General features: G+C 29.6%; 2 protein-coding genes across 3 annotated transcripts; both read left to right on the top strand.

Moving 5' to 3' along the window:
• Positions 1–9321: 9321 nt before the first annotated feature.
• On the top strand, positions 9322–15307 carry LOC106757342 (ABC transporter G family member 15-like). Of its 2 annotated transcripts, none has more exons than XM_014639985.2 (9): positions 9322–9568; positions 11941–12017; positions 12100–12561; positions 12646–12768; positions 12865–12987; positions 13501–13785; positions 13878–14150; positions 14233–14340; positions 14458–15307. In XM_014639985.2, the coding sequence occupies exons 1-9, from the start codon at positions 9397–9399 to the stop codon at positions 14812–14814; spliced, it is 1980 nt and encodes a 659-aa protein (XP_014495471.1). In that variant the 5' UTR covers positions 9322–9396; the 3' UTR covers positions 14815–15307. The 2 variants fall into 2 exon arrangements, with proteins under 2 accessions (XP_014495471.1, XP_022634869.1); XM_022779148.1 differs by having other exon boundaries at positions 9475–9568; positions 11898–12017.
• A 5101-nt stretch (positions 15308–20408) lies between these two features.
• On the top strand, positions 20409–23081 carry LOC106757479 (putative wall-associated receptor kinase-like 16). Its single transcript, XM_014640152.2, has 3 exons — positions 20409–21312; positions 21527–21700; positions 21790–23081. Exons 1-3 carry the CDS (start codon positions 20409–20411, stop codon positions 22992–22994), a joined length of 2283 nt encoding a protein of 760 aa, XP_014495638.2. The 3' UTR covers positions 22995–23081.
• The last annotated feature ends 529 nt before the right edge of the window (positions 23082–23610 follow it).

The following is a 23610-nucleotide window of genomic DNA, read 5'->3' as shown; positions in this document are numbered from 1 at the left end:
ATACATGATGTAAGATTACAACCTAGAATTGAAAGAATTGTACTCCTAGGGAGCTCTTCTATACCTATTTCTTTAATTTCCTTATGACCCTTTTTTATCACTGAATCAACTTCTATAGGAGTTTAGAATAAACTTTAACCACTGTGCAAGATAAAAAAACTCTAAAATCATTTTTTACCTTTGAGATTTGGAAAGAGTAACATAAAGTGACAAAGTTTATATTCATTTTACACACATTTATAAATATAAAATGATTATAAAAGAGTAAACTTTTTCAATTTTTAAAAAATCTCTGATTCAAATTACCACATATTATAAAAAATATATAACACATCCTCCAAATGAACAAACAAAGCAAGAACAACAAATTACGATGTTGCGGGTTGTTGTTTGTGGCTGAGAGAGAGTATAGAGACGAGAGAGAAACAAATTGGATAAGTGAGGAAGGTGGATTAGGGTTAGGCAAGTGTTTCTGATTTTTTTTTTCAACTGGGACAACACTAGGGATGATAGAGAAATTGTTGGATTGAGAGAGATGAAAGAGAAAGGGTTGAGAGGAATGAGGGAGGTGAGTAAGGGTTTGGAGGTTTCTTTTTTTTTTTTTTCTTTTAGTTTTGAGAATGAAAATTATTTAAAACTATAATCCAATACACAATGTTAAAACGTACCAACTGAAAAACAGACGTACACGTGTTAACAAACCCCATATATATATATATATATATATATATATATATATATATATATATATATATATATATGATTTCTTATAATAATACTAATTTATCCCATTCTTGTTGTGTTTTTTATTTTTCACATTCTATGACCCTATGTTAAATGTAAGCAAATGATAGTACAGGTGGGAAAATTATGGATTACTAGAAGTACATGGTTTTCTTACTAGAGAGTATAGTTGTTGTTTAGATATATAATTTTTGTATGGTACAGATTCTTCTAGTTCATAAAAGAAATTATATTTTGAAAGTTTAACATGAATTTTTTCATGGAGAACTATAAATACATGTTATATACTTATGTTTGTTTATGTTTTTTTATTAAATATGTAATACTTTAATTAGTAAGATAATCATAATAAATTGAGGTGTAATGAAATACTTTTGAAAATCATAATTGAATAGTGACAATTGGGTTGTTTCAATACAATCAATTTTTAATCTAACGAAAAGTACTCGATTTAACCAATTTAAATCCATATTTTTATTTAATTATTGGAGGTATCTTTTAAGAATAAAATTATAATAGAACTTAAACTCGTAAGCGGACAATATCTCATATGTAATAAGAGTTGACGGTTAAAGAAGTTTTCGTTTGACAAAAGTGCTTGGGTTGCTACACTTTAAGTAGAAAAAATTGTGTCTTGATTGTCAACTACATCTTTTGGCCTAATGGTATGCTCTCAATCCATCCAATTTAGGTACACATTTCTTCCTTACCCCTCCTATACTTTTTTTTAAAGAAAAATAATAATAAAGCTTCAAACTTCAAAACAATCAATACTCTAGAACTAATAATTGATTTTTAGAGTTAAGAGTTTATATCACGTAGCGAAACGTTTAAAAGAGTGTGAAAACAAACAAACTAAGAGGGGAGGGGTGAATTGATTCTATTAAAATTATGATTTTCTTTCAAAACTTTTATCAAACAATTTATAAACAAAGATATATAGAGATAGAGAAAATCACACAAGAAATTTTATCCTGATTCAAATCAATAGATTCGACATTCATTCGTTAATCACTCTTTAACCTTTTCGCTAGAAATCAGTAACAAATTATTTTAGAATGCTCTTCCAAAAGGGGAACCCTCGAGAAGCTCCTGGACACGCGAAAGAAAGAAGCGGCAATGAAGAAGCAGAAAGTGAAGATTGAGAACGTGGAGAAAGCTAGAAGCAACGGGTAAGAAAACTCAATCTACACTTTTGCAATGTCTAAATATTAAACTCTGTGTTGTTACCGCTGAAAAGGGAAAAAGGAAGAACCTATATATAGGGTTCCATAGGAAAAGGGGAAAACTGAAAATAGAAGCCCTAATAAAAGGATCTAACCGATTAGTGTATCTAGATAGTAATTTTAACCGATTATTTAGTTCCAAATAAATTATAATATAGAAATAAGGATTGAGATTAGAAATCACCTCTCTTAACTTCTAAGAGATGACAAACACTTCCTTTTGACACACAAAAAGATGAACAACTTTCAGTGATAATCGATTATCCCCTGAGATAATTGATTATTGTCGTAATAAAACACTAGTTTTATGATACTTTTAGTTCTTTATAATTACAAAATAAATCTTATACAATAATTTTTATATAAATTTCTTTTAACATTTATAATATAAGTTCTTCAAATTTTCAAATCTTGCATTATTATCAAAATTATTTCAAAACAACAATGCTTTGGTATTGGTAATAAAAAAAGTTTTCATCTACTAAACAATGTCAATTTTTTAATTTCAAATTCTTTAAAATAACGTCAATTACCTTATATGAATTATTATTACTTTAGAACCTAAAACTCGTGTTACAATTATGTTATTAAAAGAAAATAAATTAAAAGTGAAATATGTATCTATACTTCAATTGCCCTTAACTCATACTATATAAGATTATTAAATACACTTAAACTATCAACGTACTTTATATGGGAAAGGTAATCAATGATAAAATTGTTAACCTACTTATCATTTTAAAGACGAAGATAATCATTTTAGTTTGTTATAGCATTGGTAGGCTAGATCTTAATTACAAGTATGTGAAAATATAAGAATTTGTATTAGTTGGTTCATGATAAGTGCATTCTAATAAATCTTATACCTACTTTTTGTTCAACAAGTTGGTCTCCATGAGACCCCATACCCAGGTTTTGAAAAATGAAACTTAATATGAAACAGATAATAACATATATTAAGTATTTTTTTTAAAAGATTAATGAAAAACAAAATAAAATATTATAATATGAAAATGAAAAATAGATATAATAGAATGACTAATGTAAAATAGGACAGTTTTTCTTACGGAAACTAAAAATCGAGAAACTTCTACAGACCAAAAGGTAAAATGTATATTTTCTCAATAGAAAATATATTTAATTTATTATCAGAAATATAAATAATATATAATAAATTTTATATTAAAAAATATATTTTGAATGGATAAATGATATATCTTATATTCACAATAAATAATATATAGCTTAATACAAGATTGTTTTAATTATCAAGATGGGTAAACAAAATTAAAATTTAAAATTAAAAGTACATTAAAGAGATTTTAAAAAAAGGCTTTGTATATGAGATTAAGATAAATAATGTAATTCTTGATAAGTATAATACCTTCTAAAATTGCCCTCATTTAAGGAAAAAAGTCATCCTCTCTCTCTCTGTATATATATATATATATATATATATATATATTACTATCATTGTGAATAATAAAAAGAAGTGAGTATACAATTTAATATAATTAAAACTCTAAGAAAATCATACATATTTAAAAGATTATTCTTGGTTTCTTCTTCCAAATTATTAAACTAATCAAAATTGATTAAAAAGTAAAATTTTAAGTGACATGATTATTATAAAATAAATATATAATAAATATAAGTTACACTTAAAATTAGTTATAAAAAATGTAATAGTTAAGATTTAGTTTTATATTCCTAAAAAGAATTTTCATACAAAAAATTAAATAAAAATAAAACTAAATTAGTTAGAATGTAAGAACTTAAAAAGAAGACAAAATATAACCATTCAAAATTTTATATTACAAAGATTATAATACAAAAATACTTTTGCAAAATAAAAAAAAAAAAATAACGTATAAGAAATATTATATTATGAAATTAATATAATATTTCACTAGTTAGTCAAATTTTAAAAATGAAATACGATAGATACGAAATAAATAATACATTTGTATTTTACTTCTTCTTTTTATTCAATGATGAAATAAAATATGAGAAAAATGAGAATAAAAATGATTTTGTGTTTTACTATTGAAGATATCTGTGAGAAAAAAAAAAGTCTAAAAAATATATTATTTTTCTCCTGTACTTCTCATATGTCTCTTATTCTCTATTATATTTAACTTTATATTTTAATATTTATTAAACTTAAATGATAAATGCACGTACTACTTATCAAAATAGGAAAAATATGAGTTAGATCGATCAGTTTAGTATTGCTAGTGCCACTAACTCGACCGATTAGGTGTGAAAAAAATGGTAATTAGAACAAAATTATGAAGTTACCATCCAAGTTAAGCTGAAATTAAGGTAAAAATTCTTTCAAGAACATATAAATATGTATGTACGTGAGATATTTAATATTTTTGAATCTATTATATTTATTATATTAAAGGCTTAATACCTCCCTTGGTCCTCGTATTTGTGTGAAAATCTCAGTTTGGTCCTCAAGTTTTGAACTGTCTCAATTGGATCATGATTTTTGTAAAAATGCACACATTTTAACCCAACCGTTAATTGATCTCAAACGGCGTTAAGTTTAGCTGACGTGATATGCTGACGTGGTAGCTTAATCCCTTCTTGGTCATCGTCTTTGTGTGAAAATCTCAATTCGGTCCTCAAGTTTTGAACTGTCTCAATTGGGCCATAATTTAATCCCTTCTTGGTCCTCGTCTTTGTGTGAAAATCTCAATTCGGTCCTCAAGTTTTGAACTGTCTCAATTGGGCCATAATGTTTGTAAAAATGCACACATTTTACCCCAATCGCTAACTGATCTCACTGTGCCACGTGAAACATTGCTTATTTTAAAAAATAATTCATATAATTAAATAATACACGTCAACATGTCCTCTGGCTACCACGTCAGCTAAACTTAACGCCGTTTGAGATCAGTTAACGGTTGGGGTAAAATGTGTGCATTTTTACAAAAATCATAACCCAATTGAGACAGTTCAAAACTTGAGGACCGAACTGAGATTTTCACACAAATACGAGGACCAAGAAGGGATTAAACCAACACGTCAGTATACCACGTCAGCTAAATTTAACGCCGTTTGAGATCAGTTAACAGTTGGGGTAAAATGTGTGCATTTTTACAAAAATTATGACTCAATTGAGACAGTTCAAAACTTGAGGACCGAACTGAGATTTTCACACAAATACGAGGACCAAGGGAAGTATTAAGCCTATATTAAACACTAGTAACATAAAGACATAAGTGATCAAAATCAAGTAACTAAGAGGAGGATGTGATCTTAACCCTAAAAACAATAAACATTATTAAATAAATTGAAACATTTTATAATTTAACTTTCATTATATATACGCATGATATTCTAAACATTTGGGGGCATTGACGACCCTACCATAAGTTCCTCTAATAAGATAATATTTGTTCGTAACCCATGAAGTAAATATCTACATAGTATTTATTATCGTTCATGAAAAAAAAATGTATATTTTATGTTCCTCCTTTATGGGAGACCATATATATGACACATGAAATTTCAATCAAGATATCAAGAAAATAATTAATTTATTTTGAGAGAATAATGTACATATTATTCAATTTATATAAACTAAAAGTATATTTAATTTTCTTTTGGAGAAAAGTATATGAATTATTTTGCCTTAGTCAAACGTCTGATATGCCATACCTATAAAATTAATAAGAAGCAGTAATCTTTGCAATCTTTAAAGCAACACCTGTTAACAAGAGCCCTAATAAGTATTAGGAATTGATCTTAGTAATTATGGAGTAAAGTAAGTCATTGTATGATTGTAATAATTGACCTATGTTGTTATATTTGAATGATTTTAATAGTGTAGAAATGGATGGAAAAAGAGAAGAAAAAACATAAAAATGATTGTTCTGTATTGCTTCTATTCCCTTTTAGGGTTTCACTAGTTGTCTATAAAAGATTATGTGCTATAATAATGTATAATTTGATAGTGAGAGATTTCATATTGATTGATTAGACGAATTTATATATATATATATATATATATATATATATATATATATATATATATATATATATATATATTTCACTGTGTTACATTCTATTATTTTAAAAATATATTTTTGTTGAGATTAGTTGGATGAGTCATGTTTCTTATCATTGAACACTCTTATTTTTATATTTGATGTTTTAGATGTGAATGTCGAATATGTTACATATTTTGACTAGAGGTATGATTTAAATTATAATATATAATATAAACCTTACATTAGTACTAGAATTTCAAATAATGTTTAAATTTCACATGAATAGAAATTTCATATTAAGTAAAGATAAGAAAATTAAACTCTATAAATAAGATTTATAAATCTACAAATTTTTTGAAAGTCTTATCACTTCAATCAATTTCATTCATGTGATTAGAAGATGAATTAGAGAGGTTATCATTATTCAAATTTCATTTATAACTTGTTTATGTGGAGTCAAGCCTTTAGATCCAAGTATTTAGTCTCTAAACATTCACTCACAAGTTTAAGTATTGTTTGATCTGAGAAGTTGTTTGTGCATGTAGACTACTCTCAAATTAATAGAAGATACTTCGATGTTAAAGTCAATTAACTAATATATAAAGCAACAATAAATACTATATTTAATACATGAGCTATCTCCTTACCTCAAACACCTCTATAGATTTTGTGATGAACTTTTGGTTAGGTTGACCTAATTATGGCCTAAACATGACTAATAATGTTTTAACCCTAAATAAAATTGTTTTAGAGTTTATCTACTTTTGTACTGTGGACCGTCCATTTTGGCGATCAATCATCCATTTTGATGATTGGTCGTCCGATTTATTGTCTGACTGTCTAGTCTAGTGATTCGTGGTCAATTACTAATTTGTCGCTAGTCTGGTAATTGACCATCTGATTTGATAACTAGTTATACGATCTACTACTTGTTTGTCCAGGTTAATGGCCAACAGTCTGGTCCGGTAGTTAACTGTCCGGGCTCATGCTCTCGTCCAATTTGTTAATTAGTCATTTGAATTTATGATTTATCATTAAAATTTGTTAAGTGATTGTTCGAATTAGGTTAAACCCATTCGGAGGTCTCTATTTTCGTGTTTTTGTCCCATTTACGTCCTCATCTTTTTTTTTGCCAATTAAGTCCCTAAGATTGAAAAATTGAAAGAAATTAACCTCTGCCATTGAATCAAGTTAACGGGGTTAACTTTTTGCTTACCTGTGAGGGTAAGATGGATAAATTTCGTGATGTGGCATGCACAAAATCTTTTAATATTGTTTTATGATGTATTTCCTTGTACGTGGCAATATTTTAAACAATGAATTTAAAAATTGGGTTTTTTGGGAAAGATTTTAAAATTAGGGTTAATTTATAATTGAATTGGGAGCTTGGCCTCTGGTGAACGGTGCCGCCGGTGAACACAAGCTCGCAGTCACGCTGCTTTCTGCTTTTGTTCTGGTGTCCAGTAGTCTCTCCTCTACACCTCAACCACTCTTTCTGTTGGTGCCGCCGGTGAACACAGGCTCGCAGTCTCGCTGCTTTTGTTTCCCGGTGTCGTTTCCGATAGGGAGGATCGTGAGCGGTGGAAGCGGTGGCCGTAACTTCATTCTGACGCCATGAACACTATTATCTGCCACCGCCTAAGGCTAAGTCCAAAACTTCTTCTTTATTCTTTCCCCAAACCCTCTTTCTCGTTCTCAACAACCACTTCTGATTCTGTCTCCTTCACCATATCCTACCTCACCAACACTTGCGGCTTCACACCAGAGGTTGCACCGAAGCTATCCAAACGACTTTGTTTCAACACCGCCCAAAAACCTGATTCTGTCATCTCCTTCTTCCAAGCCCACGGTTTCTCCGCCCCCTAGATTCACCCAAACGCTTTTCCCCAAACTCCACTTCTTGGCCTCCAAAGGCGTTTCTGCATCCGACGTCGTTTCCATTGTCACTAGGAACCCCCGATTCCTCTATCGCAGCCTTGAAAACTGCATCTTCCCCACCTTCCAACTCCTCTGAAGGTTCTTTCCTTTCGACCTCAGAGCCTTCGCTGTTTTCGTCTCTTGTCCCTATGTCATCGACAACTGTCACTTGGCATCAAACGTTGAAAAGTTGCTCGACGCCGGAGTCGTGCACGTTGGCATTCAGTACTTGCTAAACACTCGGTCTTTTGTTCTCTGCTCTAACCTAAGAACCCTTGTGGAGGAAGTGAAGCTGTTGGGGTTTAACCCTCTGAAGGTGACATTTGCTGTGGCCCTTGAGGCCAAAAGTACTATTTCGAAACCCATTTGGGATGCCAAAGTCCACATGTTGAAGAAATGGGGGTTGGTCTGAGGATGAGGTTTTGATTGCGTTTAGGAAACAACCTAAAATGATGCTCTGTTCCATGGAGAAACTTGATACGGTGACGGGGTTTTGGGTGGGTCGGCTTGGATGGGATCGTTCTACGCTTACTGCGTACCCTTCGTTGTTTTTGTTCAATTTGGAGAAAAGACTCGTTCCGAGGGCTTTGGTTCTGCAACATCTTCTCTCTAGAGGATTAGTGAAGAAGGATGCTAACTTCGTCACACCGTTTGTAAAGTTTGATGAGGGGTTTCTGAAAAAGTATGTGAGATCTTTCAAGGAGGAAACACCCTGGTTACTAGCTAGAGCTATATCAGAAGGGATACACAGCATCCTAACATCTGGATGTTGAGATTTTGTGCACGCCACGATATTTGTCTACCTCACTTTTACAAATAAGCAAAAAGTTAATCCTGTTAACTTGATTTAACGGCAAGAATCAATTTCTTTCTATTTTTTAATCTTAAAGACTTAATTGAAAAAAAAAAATAACACATAAATAAGATAAAAACACATAAATAAGAACGTCTGAATAGGTTTAACCTTCGAATTAATGACGAATTATCCGATAATTGACTGTCTGAACTGACAGGCGCCGTTTGATTTATTGAAAGAGCCGTATGATATGTTAGATGACTATCTAAACTTTTCTTAAGCGTCCAAATGAATGACTTGTCGTCAGATATATATCTATTAACCATAGTTTGTAATTGATTGGGTAGTCATAGGTTGTTGACCGGAAGGTGACAGCTAGGTAACTAATTGCCATCAACTAGAAAATAATTGCAGCCTGCATGGTAGAGAGACGCTCTTAAATAACCTGACAACCAATAAAGACGAACCATTTTGGCAACTGAAATTGGACATGTACGTTCCCATACTCATTTATTAATCATAAATTATATCTTATATTATAATAGACATGCTATACTAGATACTGCTTTAATCTTATTGTCAAAGTAAAACGCTAATTATATATACAATATCAGATAGAGTGCAGACTGAAGACAGTGCAAGCAGAGAAGTGAGATAAGAGAAGAGAGAGAAAGAGAGAGAAAGAGAGAGATAAGAAAACATCAACACTATGGTGATGATGATGTGGGAAGATGTAACAGTTGAACGACCTGCAAGTTTTGGAGCACAGAGGAAGAAGTTGTTGCTTAGTGGAATAACTGGCTTTGCTGAACCAGCTAGGGTTATGGCTGTCATGGGTCCTTCTGGCTGCGGCAAAACCACCTTTCTTGACTCTTTGACTGGTCTCTCTCTTTCTCTCTTTCTCTATATTTCCTATTACAACTTAGTTTCATCACAACTTCATCATTCTCAAACTCAACACCTTTTTATCTCTTGTCTTATATTTATCATTACTGTTGCACACCAAGGATACTTCCATACTTTATACTAAATATCTGTAAGTTAAGAGCCTGAATATATTTAGTGACTGTTCTTATTTTTTTGTCAGAGATAAGATGTCTATATATATATATATATCATATAATTTAAAAATATGCTAACTTTTATCATTAAATAACATTTATATAAATTTAAATTATATTATGTCAAGTTTGGTAGACGTGATCATTAAAATAAACATAAGTAATTATATCTTAATTGAATAGGTAAAGTATATAAGTTTTTAAAATGATGTCATCCCTACTTTCAATTCTATTTTATTTATAATTAATTGTATGATCAGTTCGAAAAATCTCATACTTTTAAGGATAATGATATTTGAACAACAAATTTTTTTGACAACATTTAAACATCGTCTACGTGTCATTCAGTGATTGGTCCATGTTGGTGTTTATAATTATTATTATTGATTATGGAGTAATTTATAATTATTATCATTGATTGTGAAGTAATTTTGGACAAATCACATAATGACACGTAGACGATGTTTAAATGTTGTCAATTGTTCAAATATCATCATCCTACTTTTAATATATGACAACTATTCTTGATTGACACAGTTTATATATATATATATATATATATATATATATATATATATATATATATATATATATATATATATATATATATATATATATATATTGATAGTAATTATGATTATTCATCACTACTTATTTATTAAATTTAATGATTAAAGATAAGTTATATATTAAGACATTTAGATTGAAAGAAAAAAAAAATGAAGATGAAGATTAAATTTTTGAACAATGACTCTTGAAATAACTTGATGTCTTATTGTATGCGTGTATACACACATACATGGGAGAAGGAAGGATACATAAAAAACGGCTTTAAAATAATGCTCCTCGTCTCACATTTTTTTTTTTTTAAATCTAATGATTCTAATATTAATTAATAATTATATATACCTACAAAAGTTAATTGTGAGAACACAATTTAATCTTTTATTTCTTATCAGAAATTTAATATCAGTCTATATATATAAAAGAGATGAAAATAATAAAAATGAGTATTAATTCATTTCACACAACACCCCAAATAAACACGAGTCTAAGCATAAATTGAAATCAGCATCACATCTTTCTCAAAATTTCAAAATAATGAATATATGGATATATATTTTTTTCAACTTTTTTATTTTTATTCAATATAAAATTTAAATTCACATTTAGGTTCTTATGAAACTCCTATGTATGAATTCGGCCATCTTGAATAGCGATAAAAAAAAGTTTTGAAACATATATAAATAAAAATTCATAAACTCATTGTCTAGATTAGAAATTATATCAATTTTTTGTGTGTGAGTTGAATTTATGTTTCATTTAGTGTTGTATATTCGTGATGATCCTCTCTAAAAAATTATTAATAGTATCAAAATTTGGTTTATCTTGGTATCGAAAGTCTGATTAACAGAATTTTAAATAAGTATATCAATTTATAATGAATGAGGGAAAATAAGAAATAATCATTGTTAGCTTAAAGAGACTTAAACCCTTAGTTGAATATTCCAACAAATATGATGTATTTATTTTATTTTTATCTTAAACAAATTTTAACTTTTGGTTTATATATATATATATATATATATATATATATATATATATATATATATATATATATATATTAATCCCTATAAAATGTTGTTCATTTTCAATAGTTTATTCAAAATCTATTTGATAAAATTAAAAGACAACAATTTTTTACAGATATTAAAAAAAGAATAAATTTCAATGAATGAAACAAAATAACAAAAACCAAAATAAGAAAAAGAAATTTTACAGGATAAAAAAAAGTTATTTAGGAAAAAAAACAATTATATTTTAATAAGCAAAACAATATTTAATTACAGGGACATTGCAGAGAAACATATTTTTTCTAACACTTTTATTTTGACCAAAAGTTATAATTAAACATAAAACATGGAGTGTTAGACGCCATATTTAATTAGTTTCCATTTACGTTAGTTTGCAGTTCACATCTTTTTGAGAAACCACTTCTGAATTGTGAAATAGTGCATTAATCTGCGATACTGAAGCTAATCATGTAATCCCTTTCCCTTTAGATGAGTTTCAATTTGAGGACTGTTAATAATGGTCTGTGTAGAGACAAATGTTATCAACTGTGACATTGTGTGGTGTCTTTTACTAGTGTTATTGGTGAGAGACAACAAAGTGTTGACATTTTTGCACAGGAAAACTTGCTCCAAATGTTGTAGTGACCGGGAACATNCTAATCAATGGGAAGAAAAACTTGAATTCCAGAGATGTGGTAAGATAATCAGATCATGCATAGCTTTATCTTTTCACTTGGTCTGCTCTAAAATATGCATCTATATTTCTTGAATTTTAAGTCCTATGTAGCTCAAGAGGAACTTTTCTTGGGAACTTTGACTGTAAAAGAGACTCTCACATTCTCTGCAAACATGAGACTTCCTTCCAAAATGACCAAAGAAGAGATAAACAAAGTGGTGGAAGAAACCATAATGGAAATGGGTCTGGAAGATTGTGCAGATACAAGGATTGGGAATTGGCATTGTAGGGGTATTAGTAATGGTGAAAAGAAGAGACTTAGCATTGGCCTTGAAATTTTAACACAACCCCATGTCTTACTTCTTGATGAACCTACAACTGGCCTTGATAGTGCCTCAGCTTTCTATGTCATTCAAGCACTATGCCACATTGCTCACAAAGGAAAGATAGTTATCTGCTCCATTCACCAACCCAGTAGTGAGATTTTTTATCTATTTGATGACTTGCTTTTGCTTTCAAGTGGGGAAACTGTTTATTTTGGACAAGCAAAGAATGCTCTAAAGGTAAACATTTTTATTACACAGGAAAGTTGGAGTCTAATACGAGTAATTGAAAATTTTGTGTTTCTAATTAAAATTTGGGAAAAGTTTTTTGCTGATGCAGGGTTTCCCTGTCCTACCAGAAGAAATCCTTCAGATCATTTCCTGATGTGTACTAATTTGGACTTTGATTTGATTGCTGAAGTACTAGAGAGGACACAATTATGTTTGGTATGCATTAGATTTTGGAGTCTTGGTTTTGCAATTTTTCTCTTTAATCAATTAACAATTGTTTTGGAATGTGAATTTTAATTCCCTCATTAACAGGCATCATCGAAGTCAACAATGGAAATGAGAAAATCAGAGATCAGAAGGACACTGATTGAGACTTACAAAAGTTCAAAGCTAATGTTCAATGCAAGAAGTAAAGTTCAACAACTGAAACACAATGTAATTATCTGTTAGTTAATGTTCATCACTAATAGCATCAGTTTCTCTATTAGTACAAATCCTATCTCTGTTATCTAGTATTTATCTGCATCTGAAAACCAGTTTAGTGTTTACCGATTACTCACACTTAAGATTAATCACAGATAAATTATGTTTCTTTCTGAATCCTGAGTTAGACACCCTTTTGGAGAAGATTTCAAGAAATAATCCAATCAACAAATTCATCAATCTATTTTGATTAACGGTTTATTTTAAAAGAAAGCACTGAATTTCCCATTTTCTTTTCTTGCTTCTATTAAACAAATTGTGAGAGATGCAAAAATTATGGGTCTATTTCATATAAGGATTCATTATGGAAGAGATTATACATATGATTTCATTCTAATCTATGTAAGAAATTGACACTACTTTTAATTCAAAATCCCGAAACATTGAAAGACATTAGATTTATGAGACTTTTTTTTCTTATATAATGATTAACTTGACTTATTTTTATTATTTTCAACACTGTAGGAAGAACAAGGAATTAAGCACTACACAGGTAGCACTACCACGTGGAGGAAACAATTGTGTACATTGACCAAGCGGTCTTTCTTAAACATGACTAGGGACATTGGTTACTACTGGCTGAGGATAATATTCTACATAATGATAGGAATCAGCCTTGGCACCCTCTTTTTTCACATTGGCACAGGAAACAGCTCAATCTTGGCTAGAGCAAAGTGTGTATCATTCATCTATGGGTTCATGATTTGTTTGTCATGTGGAGGATTACCATTTTTCATTGAAGAATTGAAGGTAAAATATATAAACGATTCTTTTTTAATTTCCCAAAGATACAAGATTTATACTAAACATTCTGCTTTGTATCTAATCACAATAAAAACCAGGTGTTCTATGGTGAAAGGTCCAAAGGGCATTATGGAGAGGCTGTGTTTGTAGTATCAAACATCATATCATCATTCCCTTTCCTTGTTCTAACATCTTTTTCCTCCGGAACAATCATTTACTTCATGGTGCAATTTCATCCGGGTTTAACTAATTATGCATTTTTCTGTATCAACTTATTCTGCTGCCTATCTGTTGTCGAGTGTTGCATCATGGCTGTAGCCTCACTGGTCCCCAATGTGCTGATGGGCATAGGAATAGGAACTGGTGTAATTGTAAGCATACCATTCTCTCAGTTTCTGAGTTAATAGCATTTAGGTTAAACTTGATGATGGAGTTGTTTCATGGTGGTTGCAGATCTTCATGATGATGCCCTCCCAAATATTCAGATCATTACCTGAGCTTCCAAAGTTCTTTTGGCGCTATCCTATGTCCTACCTTAGTTTTGCTTCCTGGGCAGTGCAGGTACAATGTAAAGTGTTTTGGGTCAAATAAAAAACTAGATAAAAACTAAGACTATACTAGGACACATATATATAACATTATGGTTTTTGTAATACCTTGTGATGTTTTGTACTATAGGGAGAATACAAGAATGACATGTTGGGGGTAGAGTTCGATCCTTTGCTACCTGGTGATGCCAAGGTTAGTGGAGAAAAAGTTCTATCATCGATACTTGGGGTTCCATTGGATCATAACAAATGGTGGGACTTAACAGCATTGGCTACCTTATTATTAGTTCACAGACTTGTTCTTTTCTTGGTGCTTCGGTTTGTCAAAAGAGCAAAATCACCTAAGCTGTGGTTCTATGCAAAGAAAAGTCTACACATTGGAAAAAGATGTTTGCTCAATGACAAGCCATCTGTCTCTTCGAGGAAACTAGCTCAGCATCCATTATCGTCTCAAGAGGGTCTTATGTCCCCAAACCTTGCAATGTAACACTTTAATATTTAGTGCACATCACACTAGAAAAAGAAGCATTTTAGACACTGATATCTGTCACTAAATAGGTAAAATGATCACAAACCATCTATCTCGAAGTTTAATACGAACTTCCTTCCAACTGGGACTAGATTTATCAAATTGTTGCTTAATGATGTGTTAGATTATAGTAGAGAGACCACCTGCTAGTATAAAATTGTGTACAAATACATTGTTAAAATAATCACACATTAAAGAATACCAAATAAATTAAATTTGACTTACCCTCTTTTGGCAACATGACATGATCATTGATCAACGACATTGGCAGATTCGTACTCAAGTGTAAGTGACTCTTGTATCGGTGAAGATTGATTCATAGTGGGCTCTTTGAAAAAGGAAGTAGGAGATGATTCTCCTACAAAATGATCACCATGTTGCTCTTGAACTGGAGGAAGTGAGGGTCCTTCACTGATATGACGTGTAGACTGGATGGTTGTTGGATGAATGGCAAAAATGGGAGAGTTGGTATTAAGTGAAGTTCAACATACTAAATGTTTAATTAAATTCATTTTAATAATACAATGAATGGCATCTAACTAGAACAATTAACATATGTTAAGACTATAAAACTCAATTTTAATTAATAATTTTAGTAAAATCTTAATTAATTTCAATTTAACAAATTATAATTAAAATGTAACATCCCAATTTTTATAGTATTCCACCACTATAGGATTCAATAATACATAACAGTTAACTCAAAAAAAAAAATATATAAGATAATATTACATTTATCCAAATATAACTTATAAACCTCAAAATAAATTTAAAAAGATAGTGGTTAGCTTTCCTTACCTAACAAATGACTAAACCGTTCTAGAAAACCTAAAACAACTTCAAGTACAGGAATTTGTATATGCTCCTACAAACTATAGAAACACGATCAAGGTATACCATTAAGACCACTGATCAACAAAGAGTCTTATAAAACACTCAAAACTTCACATGCAAAACCAACAGAGCTAGCATGCAAAAAAAACGAAACTGACCCAAGAAAAGAGCATGAAACCAACTTACTCTATCCGAGAAACTCATCCGTTAAACTTGAAGATCTCGTTGTGAAATCACCCAAACAACCTCTAATGACGAACAGAGAGTAAGAACCTTAGAATGAAGCTAGATAGTTCTAGAAAAGTAAATTTTAAAAAGATAATGTTTTTAAAAGTAATGAAACTCAATTATAATTTAAAACACTACCACTTTTAAATACCATATTTTGGAATTTAACATAAAACATTTAAACTCGATTATAATTTTAAAAAACTAAGCTTCAATGTTTCAAATGCGATTGAAAATATACCATCAAATAAGTTATTTTATTGAATTAAAATGTTTGATGGAATAAATTAATAAAATAGTTGGTAAATGTATAATGATTTAAAAAAAACCATAATTTCTTATGTTTTATATTATATAAAAAATATTTTCTAAAAAATAATACATTCTTATACAGTTATAATTTAATATATTTTTATAATAATTAAATTCTTGTTAAAGTTTTTAAGTTTTTTTTTTTAATTTGAATGTATTTTATTTAGATAAATCATTTTATTTAAACTAATAAAGGATCCTTTATTTTTTAATAAATTTTTAAGTGAATTATCTATTATACTCCATTCATTTTTTATTTATTGTGAGTTTACATGTTGTTACATTATTTCCTCTATATTAGCATTATTATTTGTTATCTTTATATTAATTAAAGTAGGAGTATAAAGGTAAAGAATATTATATTGAAATTTGAAAACAAAAGTAATATGTTTATAAAACACAGACGATCAAAAAGGGTGGAAGTAAGTAAAAAGAAAATAGATAAAATAAAAATTGCGAGGTCAAACACACACAGACACGCAGAGAAGTCTTTATCTAATTCAACAAATTTGTCATTATTTAGGATCAAGAAATTTCATAATATTATAAGAGTGAGAAAAATATAGCAAATAATTCCGTTTCCAAGTTAAGATTGACGTGAACTAAAATTTATATTTTACAAAAGCACAAATAAATTTTAATTTCATGACCCATTTTTGTTATGAATAGTCAATATTTTTAAAAATTTACATGATAAATAAAATCTTGACTTAATTCTTAGAAAACAATATTTATATTATGTTGATTATTTTAAGTGATTTTTTTTAATTTATTAGATTATTTTTTAGCATTATAAAATAATAAATATACTTTTTACTAAATGAAAAAATATATTATCAAATAGAAGAGATTCTCTCATCAACTTCTAACTTAAGATGTGAATAGAATCTAAATCAATTTTTTTAATTTATTATATACTTAATTCAAAGAAAACATATTAAATACTCAAAACAGAAAACAAATCATATATATATATATATATATATATATATATATATATATATATATATATATATATATATATATATATAATTACAAAGAGAAATAAAAGGTCTTTTCTTCGGCTCTTTCTTTCTGAGCAAACAATACTAAAAATAAAAAATCATTAACTGTTACTTTGTCGGATTTAAAATTATACGAACTTGATTTTAGTATAAATTATTTTTAGTTCTAAAATCTAAAGTTATATGTGGAATAAGAGGTCAAGTTTTCCCGATAATACTAAGAGTTCTAAAATCAAATGGCATTCTGTAACATCATTAAATTGTTTTTTAAATTTTAAATTAATCCATTATTTCAAAACTACTTAAGGTCACTTTAAATTTTCTAATTTTATTGTGTATTTATGTATTGTTACATTTTTCCCTTTATTATCAAAATTAACTTTTTTCTTTTGATATGAATTAAATTAAGCGTACAATTAAAAATAATATTATTTTCAACTTTGAAATAATAAATTAATTATTTTTATAAAGAACAGACGTTTAAAAATGATGGGAGATAGTAAATAAAAGATTAAAAAAAATAATAAAAACAAAAAACTACTAGGTCAAGAACATGACAGCACAAGCTTCTTCTCTAGGTCTTGGTCATCAAGTTTGTAATCATTCAAGAAATTTCGTAAATATGTTAAGCGTGAGAAAAATATGGAAAAAAAAATCAATTCCCAAAGTTAAAATTAACATGAATTAAAAGTTAGATTCTAAAACACTTAAATAAATTTAAATGTTCTATATAGTCGACATGTTATTTCTAATCAGTAAATTTATTCTTTGAATTAAGTATACAATAAATAATAAAATTTTTCACTATAATTCTTTGAAAAAAATAATATATTTATATTATGTTCTTATTATTAATACTCATTTTGATTCCTTCTCTATTTCTCACACTACGAATAAGTTTATTTTCAAAATAACTTTGGAAAAGTTATTTCTTATGTTCATTTTTTTTTTGTGTTTTTGAAATATAATAGCCAACGATTAATTAATTATCAAAATCATAATAAATAAATATTTTAAAAGTATTCAAAATTTCTTAAAGTAACTTAATTTCTCTTATTTATTTTTACAGTAATTATTGGCTGTCAAAATTTCATTAAAATACATATCAAGACAAACGAATAATTTTAAATATTAATTAATTGGTTTTAAGTCTTGGTCAAGCTAACATGTAGCTGGTGTGAATAAACCGAAGTGTAACATCGATCATTATTTCTTTTTAAGTTAGTATAAATTAATCTATTATTTCAAAGTTACTTTAAATTTTATTCTGTTAAAACTACTTTGAATTTTCTATTTTTAATATTGATTTATGTATCGTTATATTTTTTCCCCTTTATTATCATAATTAACTTTTTATTTTGATATTAATTAAATTAAGCCTACAATTAATATTAATTTCAATTTTAAAAATAATAAATTAAAAAATTATTTTTAATAGACATTTAAAAATAATATGAATAAAAGATTAGTAAAGCATAAAATATCCTAGGAGGATTAAGAAACCTTCTTTTCTCAAATGATAAATTTAAGAGAGAGACAGAGTAAATGAATTCGAAAAAATAAAAGGAAAATAAAATTGTATTATTTTAAGGAATGAAGAGATGAAAGTGAAAAAAATTTAAAAGTAAAGTTTTAGAATAATTTGATAGATGTGATAAATAAAAAATTGTTTTAATATATAATCTTGTTAGATTATAGTTTTACCTCTTTGATTAAAATTAATATAAAATAAGGGTTAAATATGTTTTTGGTCCCTTAATTTTAAGTGAAAATTGGATTTAGTCTCTCTTCAAAACTTTGACCTAATTTAGTCCTTCAACTTTAGAAATGTATGAATTTAGTTCTTTTAACCAAAGGTTGTTAACTTTATTTGATGTTTCAAACGCGTTTATTAGTTAATATTAAAGCAAAAATGTGTCAAACAGTGTAAACAACCCAAATGCTATTATAAAATGTGCGTAAAACATCAAATAAATCTAACAAAATTTAGTTAAAAAGACTAAATTCATACATTTCTAAAGTTGAAGGACTAAATTAAGTCAAAATTTTGAAGGAAGACTAATTACAAAAGTTAAGGGATCAAAATCATATTTAATTCATAAAATAAAATGTAATTATTATTATTAGTTTTAGTATTATTAATATTATTATTATAATAACTATTATTATCAATAATGTTATTATTAATATAATTAACATCATTAATATTATTATTAATTATTCACGAGCTAAATTGGAATTTAAAGAAAAATGATGACATTTAAGTAAAAGCATAAGTGATAGGTTGAAATTGAAAGAAAACTGATGAACATTTAAGTAAAACATAAGTGTTGAGCTCATGAAAATATTTCATTCCCCTTAAATTTATTTGCCAAATCAGCTGTGACCTTGCCAAAATTTTCTAAATTTTAAAACTACGACGTCAACCAGTTTGTAATTATTCAAGAAATTTCATAAATATTTAAAAGAGTGAGAAAAATATGAAAAAAAAAAATCAATTTCCAAGTTAATATTAACGTAAACTAAAAGTTAGACCTTAAAACACTAATTTTTTTTTTTTTCTAATACATAGTCGATATGTTTTTCTAGGTAATCAATATTTTTTTTTTAAATAAAGTATATATGGTAAACAATAAAATTTTTACTTAAGTCTTTGCAAAAAAATATATTTATATTTTTTTCTTATTATTATTAGTCATATTTTTTTAAAAAGTATTCAAAATTTCTTAAAATAACTTAATTCCTTGGTATTTATTTTCTACAGACGTGTCTGTAAATATTGGCTTCCGAAATTTCATTAAAAAAAATTAATATTAATTAAAAGGTTGTAAGTCTTGGTCAAGCTAACCAGTAGGTCATGCATGATATAGAAGTATATGGAGTGATGTAAATAGAATTACGCGTGACATGTTTTTCAAAGTTACTCTGAATTTGACTGTTTTGTTGTTTTTGAAGTTCTTAATTCTAATATGAGCATGAAAAGTACGAGTGATGAGATAATAACAACATATGAAGGGTTGTCTGACTGAGTCACATAAACTTTGTACAACCAAACAAAACATTCTCAATCCAAACTGAATCGTTGTTGAAAACCGCTGCATTTTAGTTACTATAAAGATGAAGAAGAAGAAGAGGAAGGAGCAAACACTTTAGCTTATAGCGTACTACTATACAATGGAATTGAAGGTGGTGACAAAGATGCAAGTGAGCCTGCTGCTGCTGATGATGATTGCGTTAGCAAGAACAGCAACTGCAGCAGATGACCAAGCCCTGCCCGGCTGCCCCAACAAGTGCGGAGATGTTTCAATTCCATACCCCTTTGGCGTAGGTGTGTCAAATATCACCGGAGAAAACTGTTCCTTTCAGACAGACTTGAAACTCAACTGCACAAACTCCACTCTATACGTATATAACATCCCAGTTCTGAACATAACCCTCCTAGGTCAATTGGAGATGAATTTCTTCGTCTCCGCTATCTGCAAAGTCAACATTTTTAACGGAGTAACAGAAGCCAACATAGCCAAACTCAATATTCCATCCTTCACCATTTCCAGCACGGAAAACAAGTTCATGAGTATAGGCTGCGACACGTACGGGTTTCTAGAAAGTTACGTCAACGATTCTATTCACTCAACAACAGGGTGCTTGACAAAATGTTGGGACAATCTAGAAAATTTGGAAAACATGCAAACGAATGATGGTAAATGTGCAGGCAGAGGGTGCTGCCAGGTGGATATACCGCCTGGAATGAAGAATATAGTTATAGAAGCAAATACCTTTAATAATTTCAGAAACTCTTCCGATTCCAACATCTGCAGCGTTTCGTTTGTGATGAAAAATGGCGGCTACAATTTCTCCGTGGATCATTTGAAGCGCATCCCATTCAATAGTACTCCCATGATTGTTGATTGGAGTGTTGGAGATGCTGGCTGTAACGTTTCCAAGGATAAAGCCAACTATGCGTGCAAAAGTGATAATAGCGTTTGCGAGGACCCACCCTCTGCCGGTGGAAATGGCTACCTATGCAAATGTAAACCAGGTTTTGAGGGCAACGCTTACCTTCCCCAAGGTTGCACAGGTAAATTATTTAATTATGCTGCCAAAACATTAACATTTTTTTTTCCACTTTCCAAAATTTACTGTTTATGTTTTTTGCTGTAATTCTCTCTCATTACATTTAAAAGAACGGAAAACCGGTAGCTAGGAGTAAAACTGTGTGTTAATAAATTAATATATTATATTTCAGTTTTTTCATTTTACGAAATGATTATTTCTGTTTGGCCTTTATGTAGACTTTCCAGATTGTAAAAGGGACAAACACAACTGCGCAAGAGCAGAATATTGTCATGAAACTCCTGGCTCTTTTGAATGTTTATGTCCTGAGGGAATGATCGGAAATGCAACAAACGAAGGTGGAGGATGCCAGCCAAAGCAGCGGTCTGATGCATTTACCAAGATCTTCATTGGTGAGCATATCATTACGACCATTAGAGTTTTGTTTTTCTTCCCTTTTGGCAAGACACTAAATTTTCGTTTGATTTTATTTTGATAACAGGAGCAGGTGTAGGATTAATTGCTCTCTTTGTGGGAGCTTCTTGGCTGTACTTGATGCTCCAGAAAAGGAGAGTCCTCAAACTAAAAGAAAAGTTCTTTCAGCAAAATGGAGGCATAATTCTAACACAGAAACTCTCTACTAGAAGAGATTCGTCTCAATCCACCGCAATTTTCAGTGCCGAGCAACTCAATAAAGCCACCAACAATTTTGATGAGAATTTGATCATCGGCAAAGGAGGTTATGGAACAGTTTTCAAAGGAGTTCTCTCTAATAATCAAGTTGTTGCTATCAAGAAGTCCAAAATAGTGGACGTGAGCCAGGTGGAGCAATTCATCAACGAGGTCATTATACTGTCACAGATTAATCACAGGAACGTGGTCAAACTCCTAGGTTGTTGTCTAGAGACAGAAGTTCCTTTATTGGTGTATGAATTTGTTAAAAATGGCACTCTTTTTGATTATTTGCATAAACAAAGCCAAGTGGGCAATGTATCTTGGAAAACACGTCTAAGGATTGGCGCTGAAGCAGCTGGAGCTTTGTCATATCTACACTCAGCAGCTAGCATACCCATCATCCACAGGGATGTGAAAACTGCCAACATACTCTTAGATGACAATAACACTGCCAAAGTTTCTGACTTTGGAGCTTCGCGATTGGTTCCACAAGACCAAACTGAAATAGCCACAATTGTGCAAGGAACCTTTGGGTATTTAGACCCAGAGTACATGCAATCAGGCCAATTGACTGAAAAGAGTGATGTTTATAGCTTTGGAGTAGTGCTTGTAGAACTGCTAACTGGGGAGGAGCCTTTCTCTTTTCAAAGGGCAGAAGATAAACGAAGTCTTACATTTCACTTTGTATGTAGCTTGGAAGAGGATCATCTATTTGATGTTCTTCAGATTGGTGTTGAGGATGAAGAAAATAAACAGGAGATCATGCAGGTTGCTATTCTTGCTGCCAGGTGCTTGAAACTTAGAGGGGAGGAAAGGCCTAGCATGAAGGAAGTGGCAATGGAATTGGAGGGAATAAGGCTTATGGACAAACATCCTTGGACCAATACAAACCAAAATTTTGAGGAGAGACAATACTTGCTTTCTGAGGCACAAAGCATTCGTGAACCTGGTGACAGTAGTGGCCAACAGAATATTACTGGATATGATAGCGTGAGGGAACTTCAATTAATGGACTTTGGTGATGGAAGATGATCAACGCACACGGCACAAAAATTATATGCAGTCCCACTTCAGTATTTTTGTTTTCTTTATTTCTTCTTCAGTTACTCTCATTGTATTATAATTTTATTCCAGTTTATATTATATTCACTTACGGACGATACTTTATAAATGTTTACTTTTTAGGAAAATGATATTTTAACATCATTTTGACACTGCACACGTGTCAAAATGTGGTTGGACGATTTTAAATTAAAAAAACAAACTTTGGATTTTCTGTTCCAAATATACCCCTGCCTCAACTTTTTTAATTTGAAATCGTCCAATCACATTTTGACACGTTTGCAGTGTCAAAATGGTGTCAAAAAATGGTGTTAAAATATCATTTTCCTTACTTTTATATGACTTTTGCATTACTTTACTATAAAAGAAAAAAGAAATGAATAAAAGAGTCTCGTCGAACGACTATATTGCTCGCCTACTTAGTAACGTTTGTTAGGAAATTATGCACAATTCCTCTTAATCAGATTTGTGAGAGAAATATATAAACGCAGAATAATGACACTCAAATTGAACTTTTAAATTATACTGTAAAAAGTATTATTGATAAAGAAAAAGTTTAGAAACAAATCTCTCTCTTAGCTTATAT

Source organism: Vigna radiata, chromosome 3 (assembly GCF_000741045.1).
Source record: "Vigna radiata var. radiata cultivar VC1973A chromosome 3, Vradiata_ver6, whole genome shotgun sequence".
Taxonomy (NCBI): domain Eukaryota; kingdom Viridiplantae; phylum Streptophyta; class Magnoliopsida; order Fabales; family Fabaceae; genus Vigna; species Vigna radiata.
This window is presented reverse-complemented; position numbering and strand designations above follow the sequence as displayed.